This window comes from Gorilla gorilla, chromosome 6 (assembly GCF_029281585.2).
Source record: "Gorilla gorilla gorilla isolate KB3781 chromosome 6, NHGRI_mGorGor1-v2.1_pri, whole genome shotgun sequence".
Lineage (NCBI taxonomy): Eukaryota > Metazoa > Chordata > Mammalia > Primates > Hominidae > Gorilla > Gorilla gorilla.
Window position 1 is genome coordinate 112,428,897 of NC_073230.2, and position 26,191 is coordinate 112,455,087.

Genomic DNA, 26,191 nt, shown 5'->3' on the forward strand with positions numbered 1-26,191 from the left:
TCAATCACCATTTTATCCTCAATACTTAGCGCAGTGCCTGGACCATAGCAAACACTCAATAAATATTTACTCAATGAACATATGAGTGCTTATGATGAGACAAGCGTTAGCAGCTAACAAAATTCTCAGGAGTGAAGTCATTATTGGAATTATCTATTGACTTTTCTTAGTGTAATTACAGAGTAATTAGCAGAAAAAGGTGAATAAGAGAAAAATGGCTAAATTGAAAGTGTGGCTTCTAATTGCTATTATCAATGATGAAACCAAAAACTGGTGCAAATATTTGACATCATAACTTCCAAACTGACCAGCCTTGCAAATCTTACATAAAATTTAATTAAAAATGAGTGAAGACCAATGAACTTCAATGGCTTTTGGACATAATTTTTATTTAAGCATGGGCTTTTAGCTTGGTTCACCCTAGAGTGCAACCTTTCAGTTACACAAATAGCATTCAGAGCTACAGGGCCATTATAATGTTGCTGGTGTTGTACAACTTCATCAGAAGGTATGAATATGACCCGCAGAAAAAACAATCCACGAAGAAAACACAATGAAAAAACAACCACTGTTTTTACAAATCACTCTGTTATCACAGACACAAAATGGCAGTTACTGTTAGTAAATCAGCCACAGAACACTTAAAAAAATCTTTAGACAAGGAAATGGGAACTTATTTGTGGGAGATAGGGTCTTCATCCACAATTTAAAGTAGAAAATATTTCAGGGTCAAGCATTTTTCTTATCCACAAAACAACGCTAAACCAACATACATTTTTAAGGAGTATATTAAAGGAGATACAATATCTTTACAACTATCTTCTTGAATAGGTATTTCAATTAATTTTCTGCAGAATATAAGTAGCCCCAAATTCAGCAGCAAAATATTACAACATAACAAGTAAATACAGTTTCAATGTGTTATATTGTAGAAGAGAATACATAAAGGACAAACAATGATAATTTAATCATATAAAACATGAGACATAGCTGAAATACAGTCCACTTAAATAGCTTTGTGACCAAGAATGTTAAATACTGTGCTAAATGCCATTTTAAACATAAAATCTCTTAAATTTTTTGTGCTTAAATTTCATTTTTCTGTTAAACTGTTTCTTATTGTCAATACTGCCACTGTAACTGATATTACAACAGATCACAACTTTCACGGACACATCAACATGAAGACATTTACTTATGAGCAAATAAGTCACTTGTCATTAGTTCACAGTGTGGGAAAGTGGTGTACACTCGGTCTTGAGAAGGGCTTTCAGGTAATCACCAAGTCCTTCACAGATATTTCCTGATATCAGATGTAGTGCGAGATTTAAAAGAATGGAGAGCAACACATCACATGTTGGAAGAAAAAAAATAAACTTTTTGATTCTTCATGGGTATCGCCTAAGTGACCTTCGTCTTCTGTTGTAGAAATGTCTGAGCCCATGTTGCCGTGAAAAATTCATCATGTAATTTTGTTTGCGAGTGCTATTAAAATCAAACAGGATAGAGGCAGGGAAGGAAAGGAAAAAGAGCATGTAAGTCCCATCATTGAACGTGCAATCTATTCTAGGTCCTAAGTTACTCTGATATTTATTTGAAAATTTTCAGGGTTAATAGGTCATGCTCACATTACCACCCAGGGTCAGAGGAACTAAAGGCTGGGACCTATACTCACTGCCTTTGGCCTTGAAGAAATCCCTGTCTTTTCATGAGTGAGCTCTGAACCAGAAAATATGTGAAATTCTCTTGATTCATAGCAAAAGCAAACTGTTTTAAATTTTAATTTTATTCTTGAATGCTTGCTGAAAATATTTACTTAGGTACCTTTCATTTGAGAAGTGTGCTCTATACCCATTGCCTTATTTAAATATATCTTTAACAAGTAGGAAAAATAATTTGGTTCCTTTAGCAAACATTCTCATTTAAAGCTTAAAAACTAAAAACGAAGAAACAGACTGTTAGCTGGATTAGCTTGACATTCCTAGTTCATGCAGTCCCATGAGACAAAATAAGGAGGTCAGTTTTTCTCAGAATGTTGGATTCTCTTGTCTTCCTCAAACCATAAGCACCTGGGTTATATTTTATAAACATGGCCTTAGGAAAGAGACACTCCACTGAAAAGAGGTCATAAAATACTAAGAAAGTGTAACCAAATGTATAATTGTAAATATGTATGTATGTTTTCCCCCACATATGTACATACACACATTTATACATATATGCTGTGTGTGAAGCTGATAAAAATACTGAAGATGGATTTCAGGATCCTGTAGGAAACTGTACAATACTAGTAGTGATAGCTGTTAATGTTTTGGTATGGTCCTTTAAAAAGGATCGTGAACTATAACATCACTGAAAGGATCATATTCTCACACTGACCTGAGTGACAATATATCCATATGTGGCATCAATATGTGGTTTATGAGAGTGAGCCTATCAGTATATTTCAAATTCACTGAGTTTCCTCATGGTCCCAAAGCCTTTTCTCCCTAATTCCATGAAGACATAAAATGCACATAATGTCATGTGATGTGATTCCAACATAAAGATCAATATGACATGAACTTGAGTTAGGGTAGGAGAGGGGGGAAAGGGTAATTTTGTTCTGAGCAGTATAATCTGCATTATCAATCATCAATATGCTAGTAAGGTGTAAAATGATATTTTACCTAGTATATAATAGGTATTATACTTAGGCATATTATACTAGCACTTGTAAAATATAAACTTTAAAACAAGATAATTTCACAGGTTCATCATTAGAAAATTTATAAAATATCTCAAAGGAAAAGACATAAATTGAATTTCATCAGATATGTATAATCAAAAAGCAATAGCATCTGTGCTAAAATAGTGATACAAAGACGTCAAATTGATATATATTTTATAAAATAAAAAAGGTACTAATAACATCCCCTGCTAGATTTCAATAATATCAAAATGCTAGAAACAATAAAATGGAAACAAAGAATATATTCTGAAGACATTATAGAGAAAAAGATTTCAAAAAAATCAGGTTTTGTCGTTAGGCAGATTTACTATCCTCCCCCTCCCATCCCCTCCATGTGACAATATTACATGTATCAACTAAGTTGATCAGTTTCAGTGTCACAGTTGAATGACACAAATTTATCCATTTATTAGCTGCTATAAGTACTAACTGCTGCCTATGTAAAATTGAGTTACAAAAAAACCCCCAAGGAATTAATGTATTGAACTAATCAAGTGTCAAGAAAAATTATCCTGTTGCTCCTTTATTCACAAAATCTTGGGACTGGAACTAGCTGTCTTACTGCCAACATCCTCAGTCACCTTATAGTTCTTTCCCTGAGCTATTATAGTGGCCCCCTGAACTAGCCTCCTTAACTTTTTTCCTTTTATGAAAAAAAAACAAAAAACAAAACTCCACTGAAAGGAAACCCCTGAAATACTAAGAAAGTATAACTGAATGCATAATTGTATACATGTGCATGTATACCTTCCTACACATACATGCAGTTGATTTTGCACACCAGATTCAGTAAACTTTTCCTCAAACACTGGCTTCACTTTGCCCAAAACCATGCAGAATCCTCTTATCTATGGAGCAACAGCTAAGCCAACTTAAACAGACGTTTCAAGTCTTCTTCATGCTTAATCTTATTCTGCCCTTTCTTTTTCTACATTCCTATACAAACCGCTCTACTCAAATGCCTTGAGTCCTTTCTACCCGCCTCATTGGCCAGCTGTCAACATCACTTCCTAGATTCTATGTGTTCAAGTATTACATTTTCTTTGTTTACTCCCTCTATAAGTGAACTTTTTTTTTTTTTACTTTGAACTCTCATAGTGCTCATTTCCTGCTTTGAAGGAGTTTGTGTTCATATCTTGGCTCCCCACAACTAAACTTTTGTTGGTATGGGGGCCAGTCCCCCAACTCCCCCCACCCCCGCACCATAGCACTGAGCCTCCTGCCTGACCCGTGCATGGGTGGTCAAGGCATGTTTGTTGAACTTATGGTGACTTACTGATTGGATTCCTGCTGTAAATCATTACTCTTTAACTATAAGGAATAATTGCAAAGTTAAAGCAATGAAAATTATTCTGTTAAAACACGTTTAAAGGTATAAGGTACTCAAAGAGAACTTAAAATAGTTAAAATATTTTACATCAAAAAAGATGAAGTTAGAACACTCAAGATATTTTGTTATCTCAATGCAACCTAGATTGACATGAAAGTTACCTTAATACATGGGAACAAAAGAACATTCAGTTTTAACAAAACTTGATGTGCTTACTTAACAGCTTTAAAGCAACATCTCCATATAATTATTTACTTATTATGGAGCTGACTGAAAGTCTCCATCTTTATAGGTGAGAAAATAAATACTAGCAGGTTGCAGATCTTTAGTGCCCTAAAAACTAGTCCAAGGTGGAAGCTTAAAACCAATTTAGGGGACATTTTGAATCACTGGATGTTCTTTTTTTAAATAACATTTTTTTCTTAAAAGATTTCAAATATATTTCTAATTTTCTTGGTAGAGACAGGGTCTTGCTATGTTGGCCAGGCTGGTGTCGAACTCCTGGCCTCAAGTGATCCTGTTGCCTTGGCCTCCCAAAGTGCTGGGATTACAATCATGGCCACTGTGCCTGGCCTAGGTGCTCTTTAATTTTGAATAAGTTTATGTATCAATATCATATCTTTGGATTCCTGAGAATGTTGATATGCATATAGTAATGGACTTGCTATAGATGCCTAGTGTTTATATAGTCACATTAAAAATGGCGGCTGGGTGCAGTGACTCACACCTGTAATCCCAGCACTTTGGGAGGCTGAGGAAGGCAGATCATGAGGTCAGGAGATCAAGACCATCCAGCTAACAGAGTGAAACCCCATCTCTACTAAAAATACAAAAAATTAGCTGGGTGTTGTGGCACGCCAGGCGTGGTGGTACGCGCCTGTAGTCCCAGCTACTTGGGAGGCTGAGGCAGGAGAATTGCTTGAACCTGGGAGGCAGGGGTTGCAGTGAGCTGAGATTGTGCCACTGCACTCCAGCCTGGGGCAACACGGTGAGACTCTGTCTCAAAAAAAAAAAAAAAAAAAAACCCACACTATCAAAGCATCGTGGAAACTAGGTGGTAATTTGGTATGTGAAATATAAAAATCTTTTGAGTCAGTTAGGTTGCAATCTAATGAAGTGGATATTTCCAGTTTATGAGCCTTTGAAAATCAACCACTATGGCAAGCTATACTAAAATGCTGTCTGACTCTAAGACCACTTAATAAATTGACATGGTTACTAAACAGTTATTGTACCTTCTAAAATGTCTAACAGCATTGGGAATTAGGGGAATTTTTAACAAATTTATCTTATATTTACTCATTTTTTGGTGTGGTATATTTGTGAGCCTATTTTTTGTTTTTGGTACATTTTGATGTATAGCTATAGATAACCTTATAACTGAAATAAGAAGTGCAATGAACTTTTAAAGATTTATTTATTCACTGCAATTACCAGAGAAAGTAATTTTTATTTTAAGTTCAATAAAAGGAGGTAATGTTCATCCCAAGGCACATCAGCTATGCCACTTGACATATCAATTTGCTTTGGTTGTGGATAGAACTAGGTCCATTTTTAAATTCTTCCATTATGAGTAAGTAATTGAAAGAAGGGAGAATGAACAACAAAGGCTTCTTGGAAATGATAATGTAAATGTCCATTATTGCCAAGGGAGTTTAGGGACTTAGATGGCATATAGAATTATAACGTGTTTCCTTGTTTCTGCATAGGAAATATGGCCATTGCAAGATCTTTGAATAACTAGTGACTCTGTGCTCTTTTGAATGTTACTCTTTAAAGGAGACACAATCTTAGTTCATTTATTATGATGAAAACAATTCAATTGATTTTTTAATGGATTCTAAAGGAAATGGAGGAGATAGAGAATTGATACTAATTTGAGCTCATAGAAATATAGGCATTTCTACTTGTCAGTAATTTATCACCAAAACATATGGTAGAACAAATAATGATTTATATGAATGCAGACATAAGAATCCAGTGGACTGTTCAACATATCTTAGAAATATTGGTGAGTGTAAGACAGGAAGCTACCATTCAAACTATCACTGAAACTTCCCTGCATAGAGGATGCCACACATTTGACTTAAAGGCCATGCATTTTCAGGAAGGCTATGCATAAATAAGTGCAGGCGCAAACATCTCACACATACTGAAGATTTCATATTTCTTTTCTCTGCTAAATGGGGATGAGAATAATATCCAATAATGTGCACCTCAGGGAGCTGTAAGGATTAAATGAAAACTAGCACTATATATAGATGTTCAATAAATTATAACCATTTTGCCTTCTTAAATTTTAAAGAATCTCAGAGGACAAATACAAGTATATATTAAAAGCGGCCAATCTTACCTAAGGACAAGATCTAGAACTCCTAAGTATTATGAATACATCTACTCCGTCTGCCAATTCAGTTATTAACTTAGAGGAGAATTGGTAAGTCAAGGGACCCTCATGCATCTTCAGCATAGTAGGTCTTTTGAAAGACATTCCATTTAATCAGAGTCCCTAAATCTTTTGCACACATTTCTATTTTCCCTTGTCCCTCATAACAAATTTATCAACTGTGAGCACTTCAAGGGCACCCAATATGGTGTCAGAATCTAAGTCAAATCTGTTGCCCAATGATGAAATGCTGACTAGCACTCTGGTCTATGCTGTTGTGCCCTATATTGTATATATTAGGGACTTATCTCAATTTGACTGACTCCGAATTTACATGGAAATAAGTTTCAAATGTTCCAATATATAACAGTATCACTTATTACTGTTTTCATAGATTTTTTTTTTTTTTTTTTAGTCGCAAAGGTGCTTTACAAAACTTCTCAGTTAAGTTTGGTGTCACTGATGAAACTATTAGTAAACAGTTCCCCAGATTTAGTAAGGAGGACTTACCTTACTCTAGTGGAAAACCAATGACAGCAAATAATGAAATATAACACAAGTTAAAAAATGCCTTTCAATGCATGCAGCACTGTGATTAGTCATAAAAGTCTGATCAGGTTTAGACGCAATATAGGATTTTTCATCTCTTTTGAAAATAAAAATTAAAGAAGTTATTTCTTATTCTTCTACACCCAATATCTACATATACTTTTCTATGTAATGCAACATGCAATATTTGCTCATAACCATATGTTAAGGTACATGTAGCTGTAGTACTACATTTGGCATAAATGTTGCATATAAATTATAAATATTAATAGCTTAATAACTACTAATTTTATTATCTGATTTTTCAATTATTTTACATTTTAGGAAATACTAATTCCTGAATATATTAAGGAATGGGCTTTAAAAAATACAGAAGTCTTCTATGTCAGATAACACAATCATATTTAATAAAGGACAAATATGCTTTGCAACAAATGTAATATGCTCATTTCCGTAAATCATTTGTGCCAAAAATGTGACAGTATCTTGATAATGAAGAGCATGAGGGGATGGTCACGATGGAACTCATTTTAAACTCTGATAAATGCTTTTAAGACCATAATTAGCAACATAAGGTTTGCAGTTCTCCGTAAATGTGGCTATTAATTCACTTTTTAGTAAATTCATTCATGAAGGCTTTTTACTGAGCTTTCAAGGTACACATGCAAAAATTGGCCCACTTCATTATACACATGACAGGTGTGACTTAGACACGTACACAGGAAATGTGATGTGTGAATGAAATGCGAATTGGGTGAGGGAGATTCTTAGGATAGAAGTATGAGTGCCCAACAAAAATGGTTAAGACAACAAATTCTCTTTTATCCTAAGAAGAACCTCACCAGCATGGATCTTGTGAGGGATCTGCCCAATGTATTCATAAACATATACTGAAAAATAAATATTCTATGCTAGCAAATGAATTCAGAGAAATTAGGTTTCTGACACTTGATTGTCAATGATGGTGTTATGCCACATCATTCAGACTTTATGGAATGAGGACTTTTTGTAAGCTAGTGAGGCTGGAAAAATATTATCTGTCAATTCGGTTCATCTGTTATACGGCAGATTAGCAGGGGCTAATCATCGTGAAGTGCTTTTCATGTGCAGGTTTTATTGGAAAATATGACAGTGGGAAGATTACACTCTCAAGCATGAGAGACTGCTTGTTAAATGCTAAAGGGTGGTTTTCATCTTTATGGTGTGGGGCTTGTCATTCTGTATGTCCATATTTATGAAAATCAAATCCTTCCACATGTATTTTAGAATTAAACCATTTAATTAAAAATATATTACAAATCTTGTTCATTTAGGATACACTTTTAAACCCTGAAATATTGTTGAAAGTGCTAAGTTTGTTCTCATTAAACTTGTGTTTTCTTGGCTAATATGGGCAGTACTGAGGTTAAACTCAATATAAGATACCATGCATGACCATAATTTTTCTAAGGGTTTTTAGCATGTGTCCTTGGTGCACATGCACAAAAGCGAAACTATGGTAACAAAGTTAGATTAAAGCCAACCTTCACTTAAAAAAAGAAGTATATTTCTAAAAATTCCTAAGTGAAATGTATGCCCCAACCATTAGTTGCAAAAACATATCAGTAGCCCTGTTTGTAACATACAGTTACATAGGGTTTGTATCTCTTAAGATACAAGCCTCAGTCTGCTCCTCTCCCTGCCATGCTTGAGGAGTTAACATTGCTAGTTCAAATAATCAAGTGTTCTGATACAAAAGTGCAGTTAATTAAGAGAATGCTTTCAGTTAATAGGGGTTTATGGAGGTATTCCACCTATTTCTAAATATACATCCTCTGAAGCAAAGTTATAATTAAGAATATTTGTGATCATGACATGAACCTTGGCTCTAGCTTCTTTGTGCCTCATATGATTGAAAGACACTCTGGAAAACTATTATATTTAATTTTTTGAATTATCTGGAACTTTATTTTGAGCTCATCAAATGAATGAATGAATTGAAGTAATTATTTTGTAGAGCTACTAATTGCATACTAATGAATGCCTTAAAACTCTTTGTGGCTCTTTTGAAAAGAAGTACTTTGAAAGGGTAGAGTGGTATAGAAATGTTACACTCTAAGACCAGAGCAAAACATCAAAAACATAGTTCTGGAAATATAACATCTTCGTATTATGTATTTTTTGAAACAACTCATTTATTGAACTCAGCTTTGTGAGCTATTTCTTTTCTTCAAAAAGAAGGAAAATAAATTCCTTTAACAAATTTTTGAAATGTCATTAAAGAGACTGCATTTGCTTTTGAAATTATATATACATAAAGCATATGGTGGTACATATAAAGTTATAATTTTTAAATTATTCCTGAAAGAAGACTTGGAGTAAAATTCAAAGCATACAACACCATGCAAATGTAGCAATGCTCTTGTCTCATTCAAAATGTTTTAGTGCTCTGAGAGTTTGAGATAATAATGCAGGATAAGAACAGACTTATCAGGATAAGAGCCTGGTAGACGACAAATTCTTCAAAGTATTTAAAATATGGAGCTTGATGCTGGTAGTTGCTTATAAGCATTAATTCCAACACCAGGTGACCTGGGAGACTCTCTTGGGTGCTGTGTGCTGAGGCTTCCTTCCGGTGCTCTGACAGCCTCTAAGGCAGCATGTTGACAGGGCGCAAGGAATAGAGTCCTGTTTCCCCTTCCTGTGAAGGGGTTGCTTTTACACTGGCTGGTATATTGGTGCCTCTGAACCCCTCACCCCTGCTTTTTAATCTTAGTATAAGTGAGGAAATTACTGGTGATGATATGTCTCTGAAATCCAAAATAGGTAAGTGCAATTGATTGTTTGGGCAGGATGAAAATATCTACTCAAATGTGTGATATGTTAAGAATTATTGTGTTTACTCAAGGGGCAGGATTACTATCCTGCCTTCTTTTGAGGACTGTCAGGTTTTGAAGTTTCCACAGGAGTTTGGTAATGCTTTGTCAGGCACAGGAAGCCCCATTAATGCAAATTGTATTGGCAAGCCACTTGAAAGATAAGAAGTGGTTATTGACTCTCATTTTATTATCTACCAGTTTATTAGAATCACCTGAGCTGCTTTTAAAACAAGAATGATGCCCAGTTCCCACTGCAAATCAATTTAAAGCCCCATCCAAAGGGATGGGCCTGGGCATTGGGACATTTTTTGATGTCTTCAAAAGCTTCCCAAATGATTTTGACATTCAAACAGATTGAGAAGTGCTGTCTTGAAAAGCAAGTAGCCAGGGTAAAATGGTTCTAGGGTTGGATTTTGGTCTATCTGGAAATCTCTCTATGGCCTTACTGTACATAGATTCGTTTCAGCGCCCAGGTTATTTTATTCTGCTGGAATAACGTAGTCTGAGGAAATCAGTATCTAAGTAAAACATCAGCCTCATATTTAGATTCAAATGAGTCTGGACTGTTACTTTAAACTTCAACTTTGTCTTGTGGAGGCAGAGCCCAGCAAGTTGTCCAAAAGCAGCAGCGCGCACAGGAGGCTAGTGTGGGGACCAGGTTGCTCTTGGATTTGGGGGTTGATATGGATGCCATGCAAGCAGGTGCCTCAGTGAAAACTAAGACGAGGGCTAGCTCAAGACTGAAAAATTCAGCTCATGGCTATGACTGAACCAAAACAAATCTGGTAGTTTTCCTACCAATTAATCACTTAAATTTGCTTGCAAAATGACTGAAATCAGCCAAGGGACTGATTTCATTTTGGATTTGGTAAACAGAATGAACATTTGAACCTATCTACCGAGAAGATTCGCCTCTCCTTGCCAACCACTTGGAGCCATCAGTCCGAACCCGTCGAGACATAAGCATTCCAGTTCTACAGGAACTAGATCATTAGAGAAAAAGCAAGTCATCTCTCTGTGAGGGAACAGTCAACCCGGCCAGGTGAGAGTGGTGACAGCTTTATTATATAAAGAGGGAAAAACACCTTTAACTTGTTAGGTGCTGGGATTGGTCAGGAGGAATCTGAAACCACAAATTCTTTGTTCTAGTTGCAACCACATCGTTTAATGGAGAATGTCTGTAATTGGGCACATTAGCTAGTAACACTTCAGACACCGCCCACTACAGATCCTTCCTCTTCAAGGATGTCATTTCATTTTATAAGGCAACCCAGATCTGCCTTAAGACATGGTTTCCCATTTACCTGGAGACTTTTGTTTTATCCAATTTAACCAATATTGTCAACCCTTAAATAAACGTTGTGCTTATGGAAGTTTTCTAAGGTACATTACATTTCATTCGGGGCTTTGCTATTTCACTGATGACTTGAGCTATAGCTTGCAGTTGCAAAAGAGTGTAAGCCAAAGTGCTCCTGTGGGGGCTTCTCATCAAAAATGGATCTTACTGAATTAAGGGTCATGCTATATCAAAGGAATTTCAAACCTTCCTGAAATGGACATGGGATGCCATGTAATAGATACTCACAGGACGACCTCCACATGGTCCAAAGCCCATTGATCATGACCTGTTCCATTGTGGCGTGGTTGCCACCAGCGCAGTAAGACTCCTTTCATCCGTGCCTCCCTGGGTCACACACAGAAGGACAAAGAGATTATACATTAGGAAACAGAACTTTTTGGTATTTGACTTCTAGATGTCAAATATTATAATAGGCTAATCTAAATCAACAAAATGTTATGCATGGAATTCAGATTTGCTTAGGTCATAGTATTCTTCTGAGCAGCATTAAATTTTATTGGCTACTCAAGGACTTGTAAAACTTTTCCATCTCTCTCCCTCCTTTCCCTTGTTCCATTAATATCCAGAAGATATTTGGTCAAGCATGGAGTGCTTTCTGTGTGACAGACACTGTGCTAGAATCTGGGCTTACAATGCAAAGCAAAACCGACATGACTGCTTAACCTCAGTAAAATTTCAAACTAGCACACCAGCAGAAAATAAATGTTTTCTTTCTTTTTTTTTTTTTTGAGATGGAGTCTCGCTCTGTTGCCCAGGCTGGAGTGCAGTGGCGCGATCTCGGCTCACTGCAAGCCCCGCCTCCCGGGTTCACGCCATTCTCCTGCCTCAGCCTCCGCGTAGCTGGGACTACAGGCGCCCGCCACCACGCCCGGCTAATTTTTTGTATTTTTTTAGTAGAGACGGGGTTTCACTGTGTTAGCCAGGATGGTCTCGATCTCCTGACCTCGTGATCCGCCCGCCTCGGCCTCCCAAAGTGCTGGGATTACAGGCGTGAGCCACCGCGCCCGGCCAATGTTTTCTAAGACTAGAAAAACTGGTTAAAACAAGGGAAATCGGCAAAAACTGCCCTTGCATTTAGTTATTATTGTCTATTCCCTCTTGTCCTTATTCCTTGCTTTAATTTGTGCCTTTCTTGTCCTAATTGAAAACAGTAACAGCACTTTGGAGATCTGGGTAGTCTTCGTTCTGCCACCACCTAGTTTTGTGGCATTGGTGCATTAACTTTACCCAACTTCTACCTCAAACTTTGTGATTCCCAGGGATTCACAAAGGGATTGTGCATGAGACCATGCCTTTCCATTTGGGCCACTTACAGGGGGACATTGTAAGACACTCTCTGAGCTTGTGTGAAGTCCTTTGGCTGGTGCTGGGCGATGACATGCCAGGTGATCCCGTTGTTGACGCTGTATTGCAGCAGCACCGCCTTGTCCACAGCGTGGGGGCCACTCAGGTCACTGTTGCAGCTGTCCGTCTGCGACATGCTCCCAATTTGCAAAACAAACATGATTTTGCTGAAAAACACAGGGAAATCATCTTTATTTTTATATATTTATTTTTTGAGATGGAGTCTTGCTCTGTCACCCAGGCTGGAGTACAGTGGTGTGATCTCGGCTCACTACAACCTCTGCCTACTGGGTTCAAGCGATTTTCCTGCCTCGGTCTCCCTAGTAGCTGGCATAACAGGTGTGCGCCACCGCGCCTTGCTAATTTTTGTATTTTTAGTATAGACGGGGTTTCAACATGTTGGCCAGGCTGGTCTCGAACTCCTGACCTCAGGTGATCCACCTACCTCGGCCTCCCAAAGTGCTGGGATTACAGGTGTAAGCCACTGTGCCCGGCTGGGAAATCATCTTTATACTAAATTCAGGAAGTATTAAGGGAATTATACTTCCTTAATCTTTTCTTGTTCCTAAAGTCCATAATTTCCAAGTTCACAATATAATAGAAACAGAAGCAGCCAGTCTTGAGAGCTTGTTTGGAGATTCCAGCAGGGGAGCGCAGCTACTTGTATACCCTTGACCAAAGACTGATCCTCCCCTATTGGGGATGGTCATCCTCTTCACCCACACGCAGCTTTGGGAGGGATGCACATGGAGTGGTGAGGGAGGAAGGGGACACCTGCCTAGCTAGCCGGATCAGCTGAATCAACCCTGGTGATCAATGAATTGACAGATGTCACAGCCAGATTGCCCTCACATCTGTGAAGCAGCCAGTCTTACGACTACATCACTGTTAGTAACAAAATTTATTTATATTGTCTTCTATATTATACATGTGAAAACCTCATAAGGCTTATTTTCTACACAAAGTATTTTCAACTTTCAAAGATGTGTTCTCTTTTCATGATGTTGGAAATCTTGTTAGAGTATTTCATTTAGAACACCTTCTATTCTCTGAAAGGTAATGTGGGCCAAACAGACAGCTGAGGACATGGAGAGGACATGGAATACAACCACAATATTTATGCTGCATTCTTTTTATAAGTAGCTCCAAGCTGAACACATCTGGATGGGGATAAATTATTATGACTGTTTTAGGAAAGGCTGTCTGGAGATCAGAGCTGAGGGAAAACTGAGTTAGGATGTGCAGGTTCTGAACCATGTCTGCTATTCTGTTCAATATGACATTTTGCTTTTCATTGTCATCCTTGCCCTAGATAGAGCTTTTAGGCATGGGAAATAAATCCTCATAAGATTCCTCATGATTAACAGAGTACCTAATTTAAAGTAGGTGGTGGAATAAAGAGCTAGACTTAAAAACGTATAAATGCATAAACTAATTGAAAACATAGTGTGCCATTGCTAACTATGCACCTAGTTGCAGCTATATATGATGGTGTTACAGAAAACACCAGGTTATCTCTAGATTAAGTATATCTTTTTGGCAGGCAAAAAAAAAAAAAGAAGATGATAGACGCAACTTATATCATGGTTTCCATACAGGAATTAATTTTATTTTCATTGTTTATCATATGAAGGGCCCCCAAACCTGCCTTCCCACTTGTGAAAATACAACACTAATATTATATTTTCCAAAGTGAAAGGTTTCATGTAAACTATCTTCCCATTAATCAAACACATCTAATTCTCAAATATTCTCGTGGCTACTGAACACTTTTCAGCATTCAAGAAATACTCTACAGTAATACCGAGCAACCTTTTTTAAGCCTAAGAATCTTTTCTTGAATTATATAGACAAAAAGCTGTGTTTACTCTGGATAAGGTAGCCAAAGCTGGGAAGGGCAGGTAGGGAAGGAAATTCAATCCTCCTATGTCTTTGTCAGTCACTTCCCTAGTCCATTTGCAAGGTCTCTGCCCACTCTACTCTGCATTAACCCTCAGCAATTTAACCCTCAGCAATTATAGCACATAAAATTTTAAAGGTCTTATCCATCCAACCATCCATCCATCCATCCATCCTCCATTTCTATTTATTGTACTTACATAAGCTAAATATAGGCATATGTTTGCATTGCTACAAATTTATTTCACATACACATTTATATTTATATACCTGCCTGTGCTCAATATTAAATTATCTATGTAGTTTATCCCTAACCATTTTAAAAAATATTTGGCCATTTCTCTGGGTTTATGCCTACATTACCACCACTCAGCCACTGTGGGTGAAGAAATACAAAGCAATTCTCTAATAAACTTAAGCGAAACATAATTCTGAGTTGTGAAACATATATGCTTCCTTGTCCCAAATTCAAATGACAGGTTTTCACTGCTTAGTGACATCTGTGCCATGAAGTTCACAATCCTATCTAACAGACAATGGACAATCACTGGGCTTGTGACTAATTCTATGTCTAGACTAAAATATGGAGGTTTGGGTACCTTGCTCGAGTGAGATCCAGAGGCTTGGTAGCTGCTTGCCTGATCTGACAGCCATTAAAGTACAGTGAGTCTCCATGGGCGTAGGGGACCAGCTGCCCACAGCCACTTCCTATGACTCCACCTTGAATGGTTTCCCAGTTTGCCTCGGTGACTCTTGCGGACTCAAAATTATCTTTAATATAACTGGGAAGGTCGTGACTGAAAACAGAGCAGTCATCACCTAGAGGACAAGGAGCAGTCACAGAAATTAAGTGGACCAACCAGAGTCATTCAAGATTAAGAACAAGTATTCAAGTTCAGATTTAAGTAGTTGTTACTGTAAGAATGGCAAAATACAAGGAACTTAAACAACTTTACAAAAAAAAAAAAGCCAAACAACCCCATCAAAAAGTGGGTGAAGGATATGAACAGACACTTCTCAAAAGAAGATATTTATGTGGCCAACAAACATATGAAAAACTCATCATCACTGGTCATTAGAGAAATGCAAATCAAAACCACAATGAGATACCATCTCATGTCAGTTAGAATGGTGATCATTAAAAAGTCAGGAAACAACAGATGCTGGAGAGGATGTGGAGAAATAGGAACACTTTTACATTGTTGGTGGGAGTGTAAATTAGTTCAACCATTGTAGAAGACAGTGTGGTGATTCCTCAAGGATCTAGAACTAGAAATACCATTTGACCCAGCAATCCCATTACTGGGTATATACCCAAAGGATTATAAATCATTCTACGCTAAAGACACATGCACACTTATGTTTATTGCAGCACTATTCACAACAGCAAAGACATGGAACCAACCCAAATGCCCATCAATGTTAGACTGGATAAAGAAAATGTGGCATATAAACACCATGGAATACTATGCAGCCATATAGAAGGATGAGTTCATGTCCTTTGCAGGGACATGGATGAAGCTGGAAACCATCATTCTCAGCAAACTAACACAAGAATAGAAAACCAAACCACTGCATGTTCTCACTCATAAGTGAGGGTTGAACAATGAGAACACATGGACACAGGCAGGGGAACATCACACACTGGGGCCTGTTGGGGCAGGGGGCAAGGGGAGGGATAGCATTAGGAGAAATACCTAATGTAGATTATGGGTTGATGGGTGCAGCAAACCACCCTGGCACATGTATACCTATGTAACAAACCTGCATGTTCTGCACATGTATCCCAGAACTTAAAGTAGAAAAAAAAAAAAAGAAATATAACAAAATCCAGGAAAAAAAAGAATGTTGTTACAGTTAAAAAAAAAAGAAAAAAAAGAAAAAAAAAGGCAAAATACTAAGTAGATACAGATTCCCAAAGTAAATGTTTTGTTTTGGCAATTATTGGCTTATATTGTTGGAAAAAAAATCCAATTTTCTTTGAGTCAATGTTTACTAAAATACGTAGTGCTCATGTCCGTATTTGCCATGTAAAACTGTTGTTTAAATACCACAGCATCTGGCTGGGCCTTGAATGTTTACCAATGGTGGGTCTCAGTAGGGAACTCTCACCCTGGTATGAGAGGCCTATCTAATTTCTTTTTTCCTAGCATGATTTGTTGTAGAAAATACAGGTTAATGTACACTTGATGATTCTTAAGAGCAGTGTCTATATTTTAACTCGTTGGATTCCAGCACCTAAAACAATATTTAGCACATGTAAGATATTCAGTAATGGGTGGGGCTCATGCCTGTAATTCCAGCACTTTGGGAGGCCGAGGTGGGAAGATCACCTGAGATCAGGAGTTCGAGTCCAGCCTGACCAACACGGTGAAACCCCATCTCTACTAAAAATACAAAAGAAGATGAGCTGGGCATGGTGGCATGTGCCTGTAATCCCAGCTACTCAGGAGGCTGAGGCAGGATAATCACTTGAACCCAGAAGGCAGAGGTTGTAGTGAGCTGAGATCACACCACTGCACTCCAGCCTGGGCAACAAGAGTGAAAACTCCGTCTCAAAAAAAAAAAAAAAAAAGATATTCAGTAATGAAGCTGGGATAAATAAATAGTGATAAAACTGGAAGTGTCTCTAAGAGACCACTGAACTGAATTACTGGCATTTAAGTAAGATATTAGCAAACGTGTATGTGCTTGCATTTCCCCTTGATTTAAACAGTACATTTTTTCTACATGTCCTTAATAGTTTCAAATTAAGGTTCAGGGGAGAGGGCAAATTCCAGACATCTAGGACTTCTTGTGAGACATTTGATTCACTCATTTGCCTAGAGTTAAAATTCTCCAGCTAATATAGTGACAGACCCAGCCGGTCTCAGTGACAATGACACCAGGGGAGAAAGGAAATGGCTAAGTAATTTCTAACATCAGAGATGTGCAGCAGTCTACATTAATCATATCCATTTGATTTCAATGCAAGGAAACAACATCAACCAAGAAATCTAAATAGATCCGACTCCAGAATTCAAAAACATGGATTCTTACATTGTATATCTGGGGGAAATTGTGTTAACTCTGCTCCTCCTTGGATAAATCTCTCAGCTGTGAGTGACAGCAAGGCTGATTGGAAAGAACAACTTGACTAGTGGTCTTTCTGACATATGCTGGCTGTGTGACCTTAGGCAGGTCATTTAGCCTCCCTGAGTCTCAGTTTCTTTGCCTGTAGCATGGGAATAATTATATTAACCATAGATAACTGATGGGGATATCATAGATAATAAGCGACTGAAGAATAAGTTGGTGTATACTATGTAAATAGTAAAGCATAAGACAGTGTAAGGATTAATTCAAAGAAGATTTATTAGCATTGCTATCGGCCAGGTATTAAGCTATGAGGATATAGAATGTTAACTATGGAAAGCGAACTTTGTAATGATAGAGGCTGAAACCTGTTAGAAACAGTGGATCAAAGGAAAGCAGGCCTGCATACCTTCTAACAGACCAACAGAGCAATTTCCTGTGATGTGAGGGGTCGAGTAGATACTCTGTGCCCTGGATATATACTCAACCTCTAGAAACTCAAGGAGTGAAAATGTATTTATTTGAGTCATAAAGGTGTGTGGGTGTGTGTGTGTGTGTGTGTGTGTCAGTGTCACAGTGACCTGGAAACCAGAACATTTTGAGTTTTCAGCTACATCTTAGGAGAACAGTGGCAGCTGCTGCTGGAAGAGGCTGAGGAAGGAGGGATACTGGTCAAGTATGTAGGCACAGGCAGCTAGGCCAGGAAGGAGGGAGGCCCAGAAGTGGAAATTAAGTGTTGGGGCTGTGGGCAGGGGCAGGGAGTTATATGAAAGACAGAGAATGTGAGGTACTATACCATATCCTGATTTAGCATATCTGGATTTATATGCTTATATATTTATAGAATGTCTAGAGTAGATTTCATTTCTATATTTTAAAAAATGCCTTCAGGAATATTGCATAAATCTATGCTTAATAATTTGTCCCAAAGTTAAAGAGTGACCAAGGAGTGTGTCATGAATCTCAGATCCCTCAGGCTGGAGTTTCTATCCATTTCCTAGTGGACTTTTGTATATATGTTAAGATGAGGAGAACCTCTTGGTCTCCTCTATCAAAGTCGGCAGCCTGGGATTCAGACCTTGGAAGCTCTCGTCGCAGATGCAGATGGCACCAGTCGTGCAGTATCCGTGCCCGCTGCAGAGCTTGGGGCAAGCCTCTCCAATGTACACGTGGTCAATTGCCCAGCTTTGCTTCTCAGTTTCTTCTCCCTTCTGGATCCAGCGGAACTGTGTCGCACTGAAAGAACCACAGAGAGCAGAAGGGATTCAGTAGGTTGTTACTTCCATGGCTGTGTCCTGCCTCCAGCCTCTGGGAGAGGGGACTATTTGTGAGAAAAGGGCTTCCCAAATGTCTTCCTGAAGCACCCTGCTGGCAGAGGTGAGAGAACTTGTATTTCTTAGACTCTGGGAGTATAACCCAACATGCCATTCTGGAAGCTTGTATCTTCTCTGAAAATTTCATGTGAATTTCCTATTCTAGTCCATAATAAATCTGTGTCCATTTTTCCTACACAGTTGTATCATTTTCCAAATCTTTGAGTAAACCGAATGCTGCTCTAGGAAGATTGCACTCCATTGTATTTATCCTGCAGCTTTGTGTAACCTGTCAGCCCTGCACACCCAGCTGGTATTTGTATCTGGATGAGAAGTGCAGCCTTTGGGAGGGCAGAACTGGTGCCAACGCCAGTCTTGGATTGGGGTCTGTCATTCAGGGCCTGTGATTGAGTTTGGTACATGCTATGGTATTAAGTCAAAGGAAATCTGAGATCTCTGAATCATTTACAGACAAACTCCAATTTCCTCCTGGAACATGCAGTTGCCATTTGGGGGCATGGGTTGGTGAGAGGAGGGAGAAAGGGAAGATGGGAGAGGGCACCAGGGCTGCATGTAAAGCTCTGCCACACACTGTCAGTTGTTTTCAGCTGACTGCATGAACTCTGTAGAGAGGCCAGATAATTTCACAAAGTTTACCTTAATTTGCAACCTACCTAGAGGAGACATGGTCAGGCAGCTGGATGGTGATTCTTTTCCAGCTTGAGCTGTTGACAGAGTTGTAGATGGTGGCTTCATGGAACTGGAAAGGGGAGCAGCCAATGCTGTTAGAAGAGGAAGGAAGGCACTGGGTCTGTACGAGCTGCCAGGAATCCGATCTGCAGAAACCAAAAGGCTTTGTTAGACAAATTGTAAGAGAAACATATAATCTGTCTAATGTCAAGGTAATGCTTTGTGGTCGGGTTAAATTAAAATATTTGTATAGGAGTTTCCTGTTTTCTATAAACATTTATAATTACAGATTATAAAAAAATTAAAATATTTTCTCTTAAGAAATATTCTGACTCTTTAAAAGCACACGGACAACAGAATAAAATAATAGCATGCATAGCAATGAATTCTGGTGGATTCTTCCTACTGACATTGTTACTAGAAATATACCTGGAATTGAATGACAAAATTGTCTGTCTTCTCAAACTTAATGTATTTAATGCTTAAAGGTGATAGTCGGAGGGCTATTAATCCTAATAAGGTAACTGAACTATGTCAGACTTTTATTCAATACTGCTAATATGCTTTAGAAGAGGTGACTCTGGCTGATGCATATTCAGATCATTCATTGATTAAAGTTTTTGTTAGAGGTAGTTGAAAATGAGTAACATGAATAAGAGAGTTCTATTCTGAGGACAAATGTAGTGCTTTGCTTATTTTGATAAAATTTAAAATATAAAGTTTCTTGGTGGCAGCCTTGAATGAAAATGGATTTTTTTGGTTTGAAGGAAAATTTTGAAAATAAGACATATGTATACATTTTGTACAAATGAAATTTATATAAAAATATGCATGAACTACCACTTTTAAGATATAGGGTTATTCCTCTGTAAGCAGCTGCCTTAGCCTGTAATTCCCAGCACTTCGGAAGGCAGAGGCAGGCAGATCACCTGAGGTCGGGAGTTCAAGACCAGCCTGACCAACATGGAGAAACCCCGTCTCTACTAAAAATACAAAATAAGCTGGGCGTGGTGATACGTGCCTGTAATCCCACCTACTCAGGAGGCTGAGGCAGGAGAATTGCTTGAACCCGGGAGGTGGAGGTTGCGGTGAGCCGAGATCCCACCATTGCACTCTAGCCTGGGCAACAAGAGCGAAACTGTCTCTCTCTCTCTCTCTCTCTCACACACACACACACACACAAAAGACAACCATTTGGATTGGGTATTCAAGTTTGAAGATAATGTTAAAAATTATTTCACAAACCTTGCATCCTTAGTGTATTCCAACATTACAGAATGAAGGTCACCGCAAGAAGTGGCTTCACAACCCACCACAATCTAAAACAAACATAAACAATCAATACACAGGTAAGATTAGATGATACTGAATTCCATTAATTAAAAATCCCATCCCTCCATTTATTACTCTGATAGGTAATATTCAGAGAAGCTTTTATAGAGCAGCCTGCTGGGATACCAAGAATACATTCTTTTGGATTCTGTTACAGATGTTCAATTTTGCATGGAGATGAAAATTAAGGTTTTAAAAGTTACATTTCTATGTACTAAATTAGTATAATGCATTAATCACAAATCTGGGTAAGATAAACTGGCCAAAAAGAAAGTAACATTAGTCACATTTATAGACAGAAACTGAAAGTATCACTGATTCAAAACATTTTCATTGATAGCCTAACTTTCTTGATTGTTACTATTAAATTTTTATTTGGAATTAAAATCAGCAATTTTAATTACTTAATATTCATTCTTGGGGTTTTCTGTATTTCCATATGAATGAAAGCTTTCCATATTATATGCAATTAAATGTTTGAATCATTAATAATACATAAATGCTATAAAAATTTGGTGATTCAAATTTAAGTCCTAAACATCTATTTAATCATGTCCTATTTCAGCACTGATAACTAGGGAAGGTTAGTGCTAAAAATTTCAGGCCATACAGTCATGAATAAAACAACTCTAAATTCAGAGAGAGAATAAGAAGCATAATGATAGTGGGAATCATAATACACAAATATAATGCTGTGGTGCTTCAAAGGAGATAGTATTTGATTCAGTGGATTAGCAAATAATCAGATAGGGTACATGCGAGCTGCCCCTGAAGACTGGGAAGAGTGTGAGAGGTAGAGATAGGAAAAAGATATTTAGGTGAAAGAAAGAGTGTGAGTGAAGACAAAGTAGGGAATCATGGTGGGACATCAAGAGCACAGTATATAGCATGTTTTGGTCCAAGTATATCGTATATGAAATATTCAGAGATGAGGTTAGAATGATCGGTTGAATTTGGCAGACCAGAAGCTGTAGCCTAAGGTGTTTGCCCTTAATTTGATAAGTGATGGAGAGTCATTAAAGGTTTCTGTGGAATGATGTGCTGCTTAGAGATATGCTTTATAAAGATCAATCTGACCATGATGTCAAAGACAGACAGGAGTGGAGAGAGAGAGATTGGGAGTGAAAAGAGTACTTAGTCAACTGTTCATTTAGTTAGGGCCAGAAAGGAGGTGGTGATAGTGCAAACAGAGAAGGTTGGATGGATACCAGGAACACTGGAAAGTAGAATTCAAAGGATGTAGTCACTGATTAGATATGAAAAATGAAAAATCAAAGCCTAGTTGAACATTTCAAGCTACTTACTAGGTGAATGGTGGTGCCATCGACAGAAACAGGAAAATCAGAGGAGTTGGTATGGTGAGGGAAGATATTAAGTGCACCGTTAGACACATTCAGTTGAGGTGCCAATGTGCAAAGGTGTAGAAATGTGTAGGGGCTATTAAAATATTAATTGTTAGCCAGTCAAGGTTGGATGTGCAGATTTGAAATTTGCTCTTCAAGATATGATTCTTGAAGCTAGATGATTGGATACAATTCCTGATGGTGAGAATGTCTATGGAGAGAGAAGAAAGTTGATACATACTGAGAAATGCTGACATTTAGAGGGCTGAGGGGAGAAAAGCCATAAGAAGATAACAGATATCAAAGAGGTAAAAGGAGAACGAGCAGAGAACCCAGAAGCCTAGGGGAAAGAGAATTCCACAGGTTGAAGAGGGCAAGAATAACAGTGTCAAATAGTGTAAAGAGGAAAGAGAAGGTGGGGAATGTGCAAAAACTGTTGATATTGGGTACAGTAAGTCTCTGGTGACTTTCAAGTATGTAGTTTTAGTGATACTTTACTAAATTTTTGAGGATAGACTCTCTTTTTTCCCTAAAGAAATTGCCTTGGTTATAGAAAGAGAGACCCAGTCTCTTCAGTGCAGTTACTTCTGTTACAGAAGTAACAAAAGAGGAGGCTCCAATCAACTCAATCAAGTATAATACCTTTGATCTGGGCTACAATGTGAACCTGGGAGAGGGAAAATCTTCACTCTTAAGGAACAGGGCTTAGAAGTAGAGGAAGTATAACACTTCTTCATATCACTAAGCTAAGAATACTCCTGAAGGAGTGGTAGCATTTGGGGAGCTTGCCTTACCCTCCAGTCTCTAAAGGAGAGTTAAACATAGAGCTGAGGCAAACAGCAAATACATTTTTATTTCTGCTAATAAGGATTTTTACTATTAACTGTCATTGTAGTACATCAAAAAAGGGTATTAGAATAACTGATGTCTTTAAAATGACCTAGTAATACAATACATTTCTGTAATGACTTTTTTTTGTGTGTGTGTGTGTGGGATATGGTCTTGTTCTGTTGCCCTAGCTGGAGTGCAGTAGTGGGATCATAGCTCACTGTAACCTCCAACCCCTGGGCTCGAGTGATTCTTGTGCCTCAGCTTCCTGAGCAGCTAGGACTACAGGTACATGCCACCACGCCCAGCTAATTTTTTTTTTTTTTTTGTAGAGATAGGGGTCTTGCTATGTTTCCCAGGCTGGTCTTGAACTCGTGGCCTCAGAGATCCTTCCTCCTCGGCCTCCCAAAGTGCTGGGATTACAGGTGTTTGCAATAGAGATACATCAGTTGATATTGCTTTGCCTTTCTCTGAGTGTCTATTAATTATTTATGTCTTCACTTTCATCCTATATGAATCAAGTATTCAGTTTAAAATATTTGAGAGTCCTCCTTAATTTTTTGAGGATTTAGGAAGTTCCAACAGGTCTAATGTAGTATAGGCATATGAAGTCAGAGACACAAGAAAATAGAAAGATATACTGGAAAAAAAATAGATGGAGAAAAAATGGCTCAATGCACATAATAGGCATGGAGTAAGATAAAGGGGAAGGGAGAGAGAGAGAATTTTGCAACATAAAAAGGAGATAGTGTTACAGAGTAGAGCTAGAAGTAGGCAGAGTCTCCTATTTGAGCTTTTTATTTACAAGGGTAGGGAGACTGAAATCCAGATTACATATATAAGATAGAGTATATTCAGTTGGTGTAAAAGTAATTGCGGTTTTTGCCATTAAAAGAATTGGCATTAAAAGTAATTCCTTTTTTTTTTTGAGACAGAATCTCGTTCTGTCGCCCAGAGTGCAGTGGTATGATCTTGCCTCTCAGGTTTCAGCGATTATTATTTCGCAGCCTCCCGAGTAGCTGGGATTACAGGTGTGCACTACCACGACCGGCTTTTTTATTTTATTTTTTTTTTATAGAGACAAGGTTTTGCCGTGTTGGCCAGGCTAGTCTGGAGCTCCTGGCCTCTTGGCCTCAAGTGATCCTCCTGCCCCAGCCTCCCAAAGTGGTGGGATTATAGGCGTGAGCCACTGCACCCGGCCTGCAATTACTTTTGCACCAGCCTAATAGTTACATTTCTTGCTATGTCCCAACATTTTCAGGTATTTTATCTATCCTCAAATAATCATACTTGAATAAAGGTCTTTGCAAAAGATGACCTCTTTTATTCATAAGATAAAGTCTTTTTTAATGAATAATATCAGTCATTTCCTTATAGTTGTCTGAATAACCATTCTCCCTCGAGGCCCCAAATGCAATGCTACTTTCTGTTTTAAAGAGCCACTTTTCCTTACTTTAAACTGCATCATGTATCCTGGCTGTATAATGAGTTCTCGGGAGGAGAGAGCATTGTGAGTCTTGTCCTTCTTTTTATTTGGCCAATAGAGGTGAAAGGATGGATTGCCACAAAATCCTGCTGTCCTTACAGCATTAGGGTAAAAACTCCAGTTTTCTTCATGGGAAGTGCCTTCTGTTAAGGAAAATTGGAAGCAATATGGCATATTATTCTCTTGAGGAAAATTGGAAGCAATATGGCATATTATTCTCTTGAACTGACCGATTTATTGTTGAATTCCTTAAATTTTTATGCTCTACTAGCTTTCTGCTTACACTTTAGGATTGATTTTTATTTTATTTAACTGGGATAATGCATAAATCCAACGTGAGAAATCAAACTTTGACAAGACTATTAAATGGTAGTATAATGATTACCATACTTTTAAAATGTAATTGCTAGTCTAGGTAACCTAGCACCGAAAAGTTCCTGATACACTTTGTCAGCCAGTGCATTAAGTATTTCTGTGACACATTAATTACTAAAGAAACTAAAATTATTTTGGGGTATTGAAATTTCAAATTATATTTAAAGCCAGATATTGAGCCTTTAACATGATTTATTGAATGCTCAGTGGACATTTCAAAAAGCAGCCAACTTTGAAGATTTATAAACCACTGGGCAAAATAACAGCTAACATTTGAGCAGGAGTATGGGCTAGGCACTCTTATAAATGCTTTTCATGTGCTAATGTATCTGAAGACATAAGCAGAAAAATGGCTCACAGGAAAGAAAATTGTTCAATGTCTTGTTTCTTACCATCATCAAAAGTGTCCACCAATTGGCTGGGATTGATTTCTGCTCCACCAATCAAAATGTTGTCCAGTGCCCACTGAGCACGCTCCACCCCAGAGACCACAATTCCATTGCTGATCACAAAAGGCTGCCACCAGCGAAGTCGAGTTGTGTTGGTGAGGGCATCTTCAGGAAGAAGTATGTAGTCGTGTCTAACAGAAATGTATTTCTGGTAATCCATCTCATGGAGCAAAGTCCAGGTAATTCCTATAATAACAAATATACCAACATAGCAATATATCTAGAATCTCCTGCCTCCTCATAAACCACCAGTATACTTCAGATACTGTGAACTTCCCAAAGAAATTTTCAGCCAGGAAATGACAACTGATTTTTCTGACTTTGATATTAGGTATTCACTACTTATAAATACTGTTTCTGTATGAGGCTAATGATATGAGGGGAAGGATATTTCGAAAGAGTTGGCCAAAATAAAAACACTGAAGTAAAAATAAGTTATGTTTTGCTTTTAAAATTTAGTTCTAAATTCTTATTTCTCACAAATAATGAGATACACCCATGTTTTACATGTTTCTAGGCAATAGCTTTCAGTATTAAAATAGTTATTGTAATTTTATGCAATTTGATTATTTGGACTGGTATAAAGTTTATCTCTTCTTGCTTGATAAGATTGCAGGTGGGATGTTTAATTACTTAAGAAAACATCCTTCAAATACCTTAAAATACATTAGGGTCATCTGTTAATCAGCTAGTTATTAAGAATGATATCTATCTGCTAAAGTAGATTTTTCTAAAGACACCATGCTATTACTGGTCTGGTTTTAGCTACTTCAAAATAACAAAACAGAATTCTATTAAAATATTCTATGACAAACTCACAAAATCAGACTTTTTTTTCACAAT

At 37.7% G+C, this 26,191-nt stretch overlaps 1 protein-coding gene and 1 long non-coding RNA gene across 2 annotated transcripts in view; one reads left to right on the top strand and one right to left on the bottom strand.

Annotated features, from left to right (window-relative positions):
- The window catches only part of LOC115935310 (uncharacterized), a 36,722-nt gene extending 25,757 nt beyond the window's left edge, over positions 1 to 10,965 (top strand). The window contains exon 4 of the long non-coding RNA XR_008681368.2: positions 10,731 to 10,965. This is a non-coding gene — a long non-coding RNA (uncharacterized lncRNA). The remainder of the gene's footprint in view (positions 1 to 10,730) is intronic.
- Positions 369 to 26,191, bottom strand: part of RELN (reelin) — a 520,733-nt gene continuing 494,910 nt past the window's right edge. Inside the window, exons 56-64 of the mRNA XM_031013029.2 lie at positions 25,292 to 25,534; positions 24,492 to 24,667; positions 20,781 to 20,854; positions 19,520 to 19,681; positions 18,611 to 18,768; positions 15,057 to 15,276; positions 12,528 to 12,725; positions 11,440 to 11,538; positions 369 to 1,485 (exon numbers count right to left, since the gene is read on the bottom strand). Of these exons, the coding sequence (XP_030868889.2) occupies positions 1,389 to 1,485; positions 11,440 to 11,538; positions 12,528 to 12,725; positions 15,057 to 15,276; positions 18,611 to 18,768; positions 19,520 to 19,681; positions 20,781 to 20,854; positions 24,492 to 24,667; positions 25,292 to 25,534 (1,427 nt within the window). The 3' untranslated portion in view covers positions 369 to 1,388. The remainder of the gene's footprint in view (positions 1,486 to 11,439; positions 11,539 to 12,527; positions 12,726 to 15,056; positions 15,277 to 18,610; positions 18,769 to 19,519; positions 19,682 to 20,780; positions 20,855 to 24,491; positions 24,668 to 25,291; positions 25,535 to 26,191) is intronic.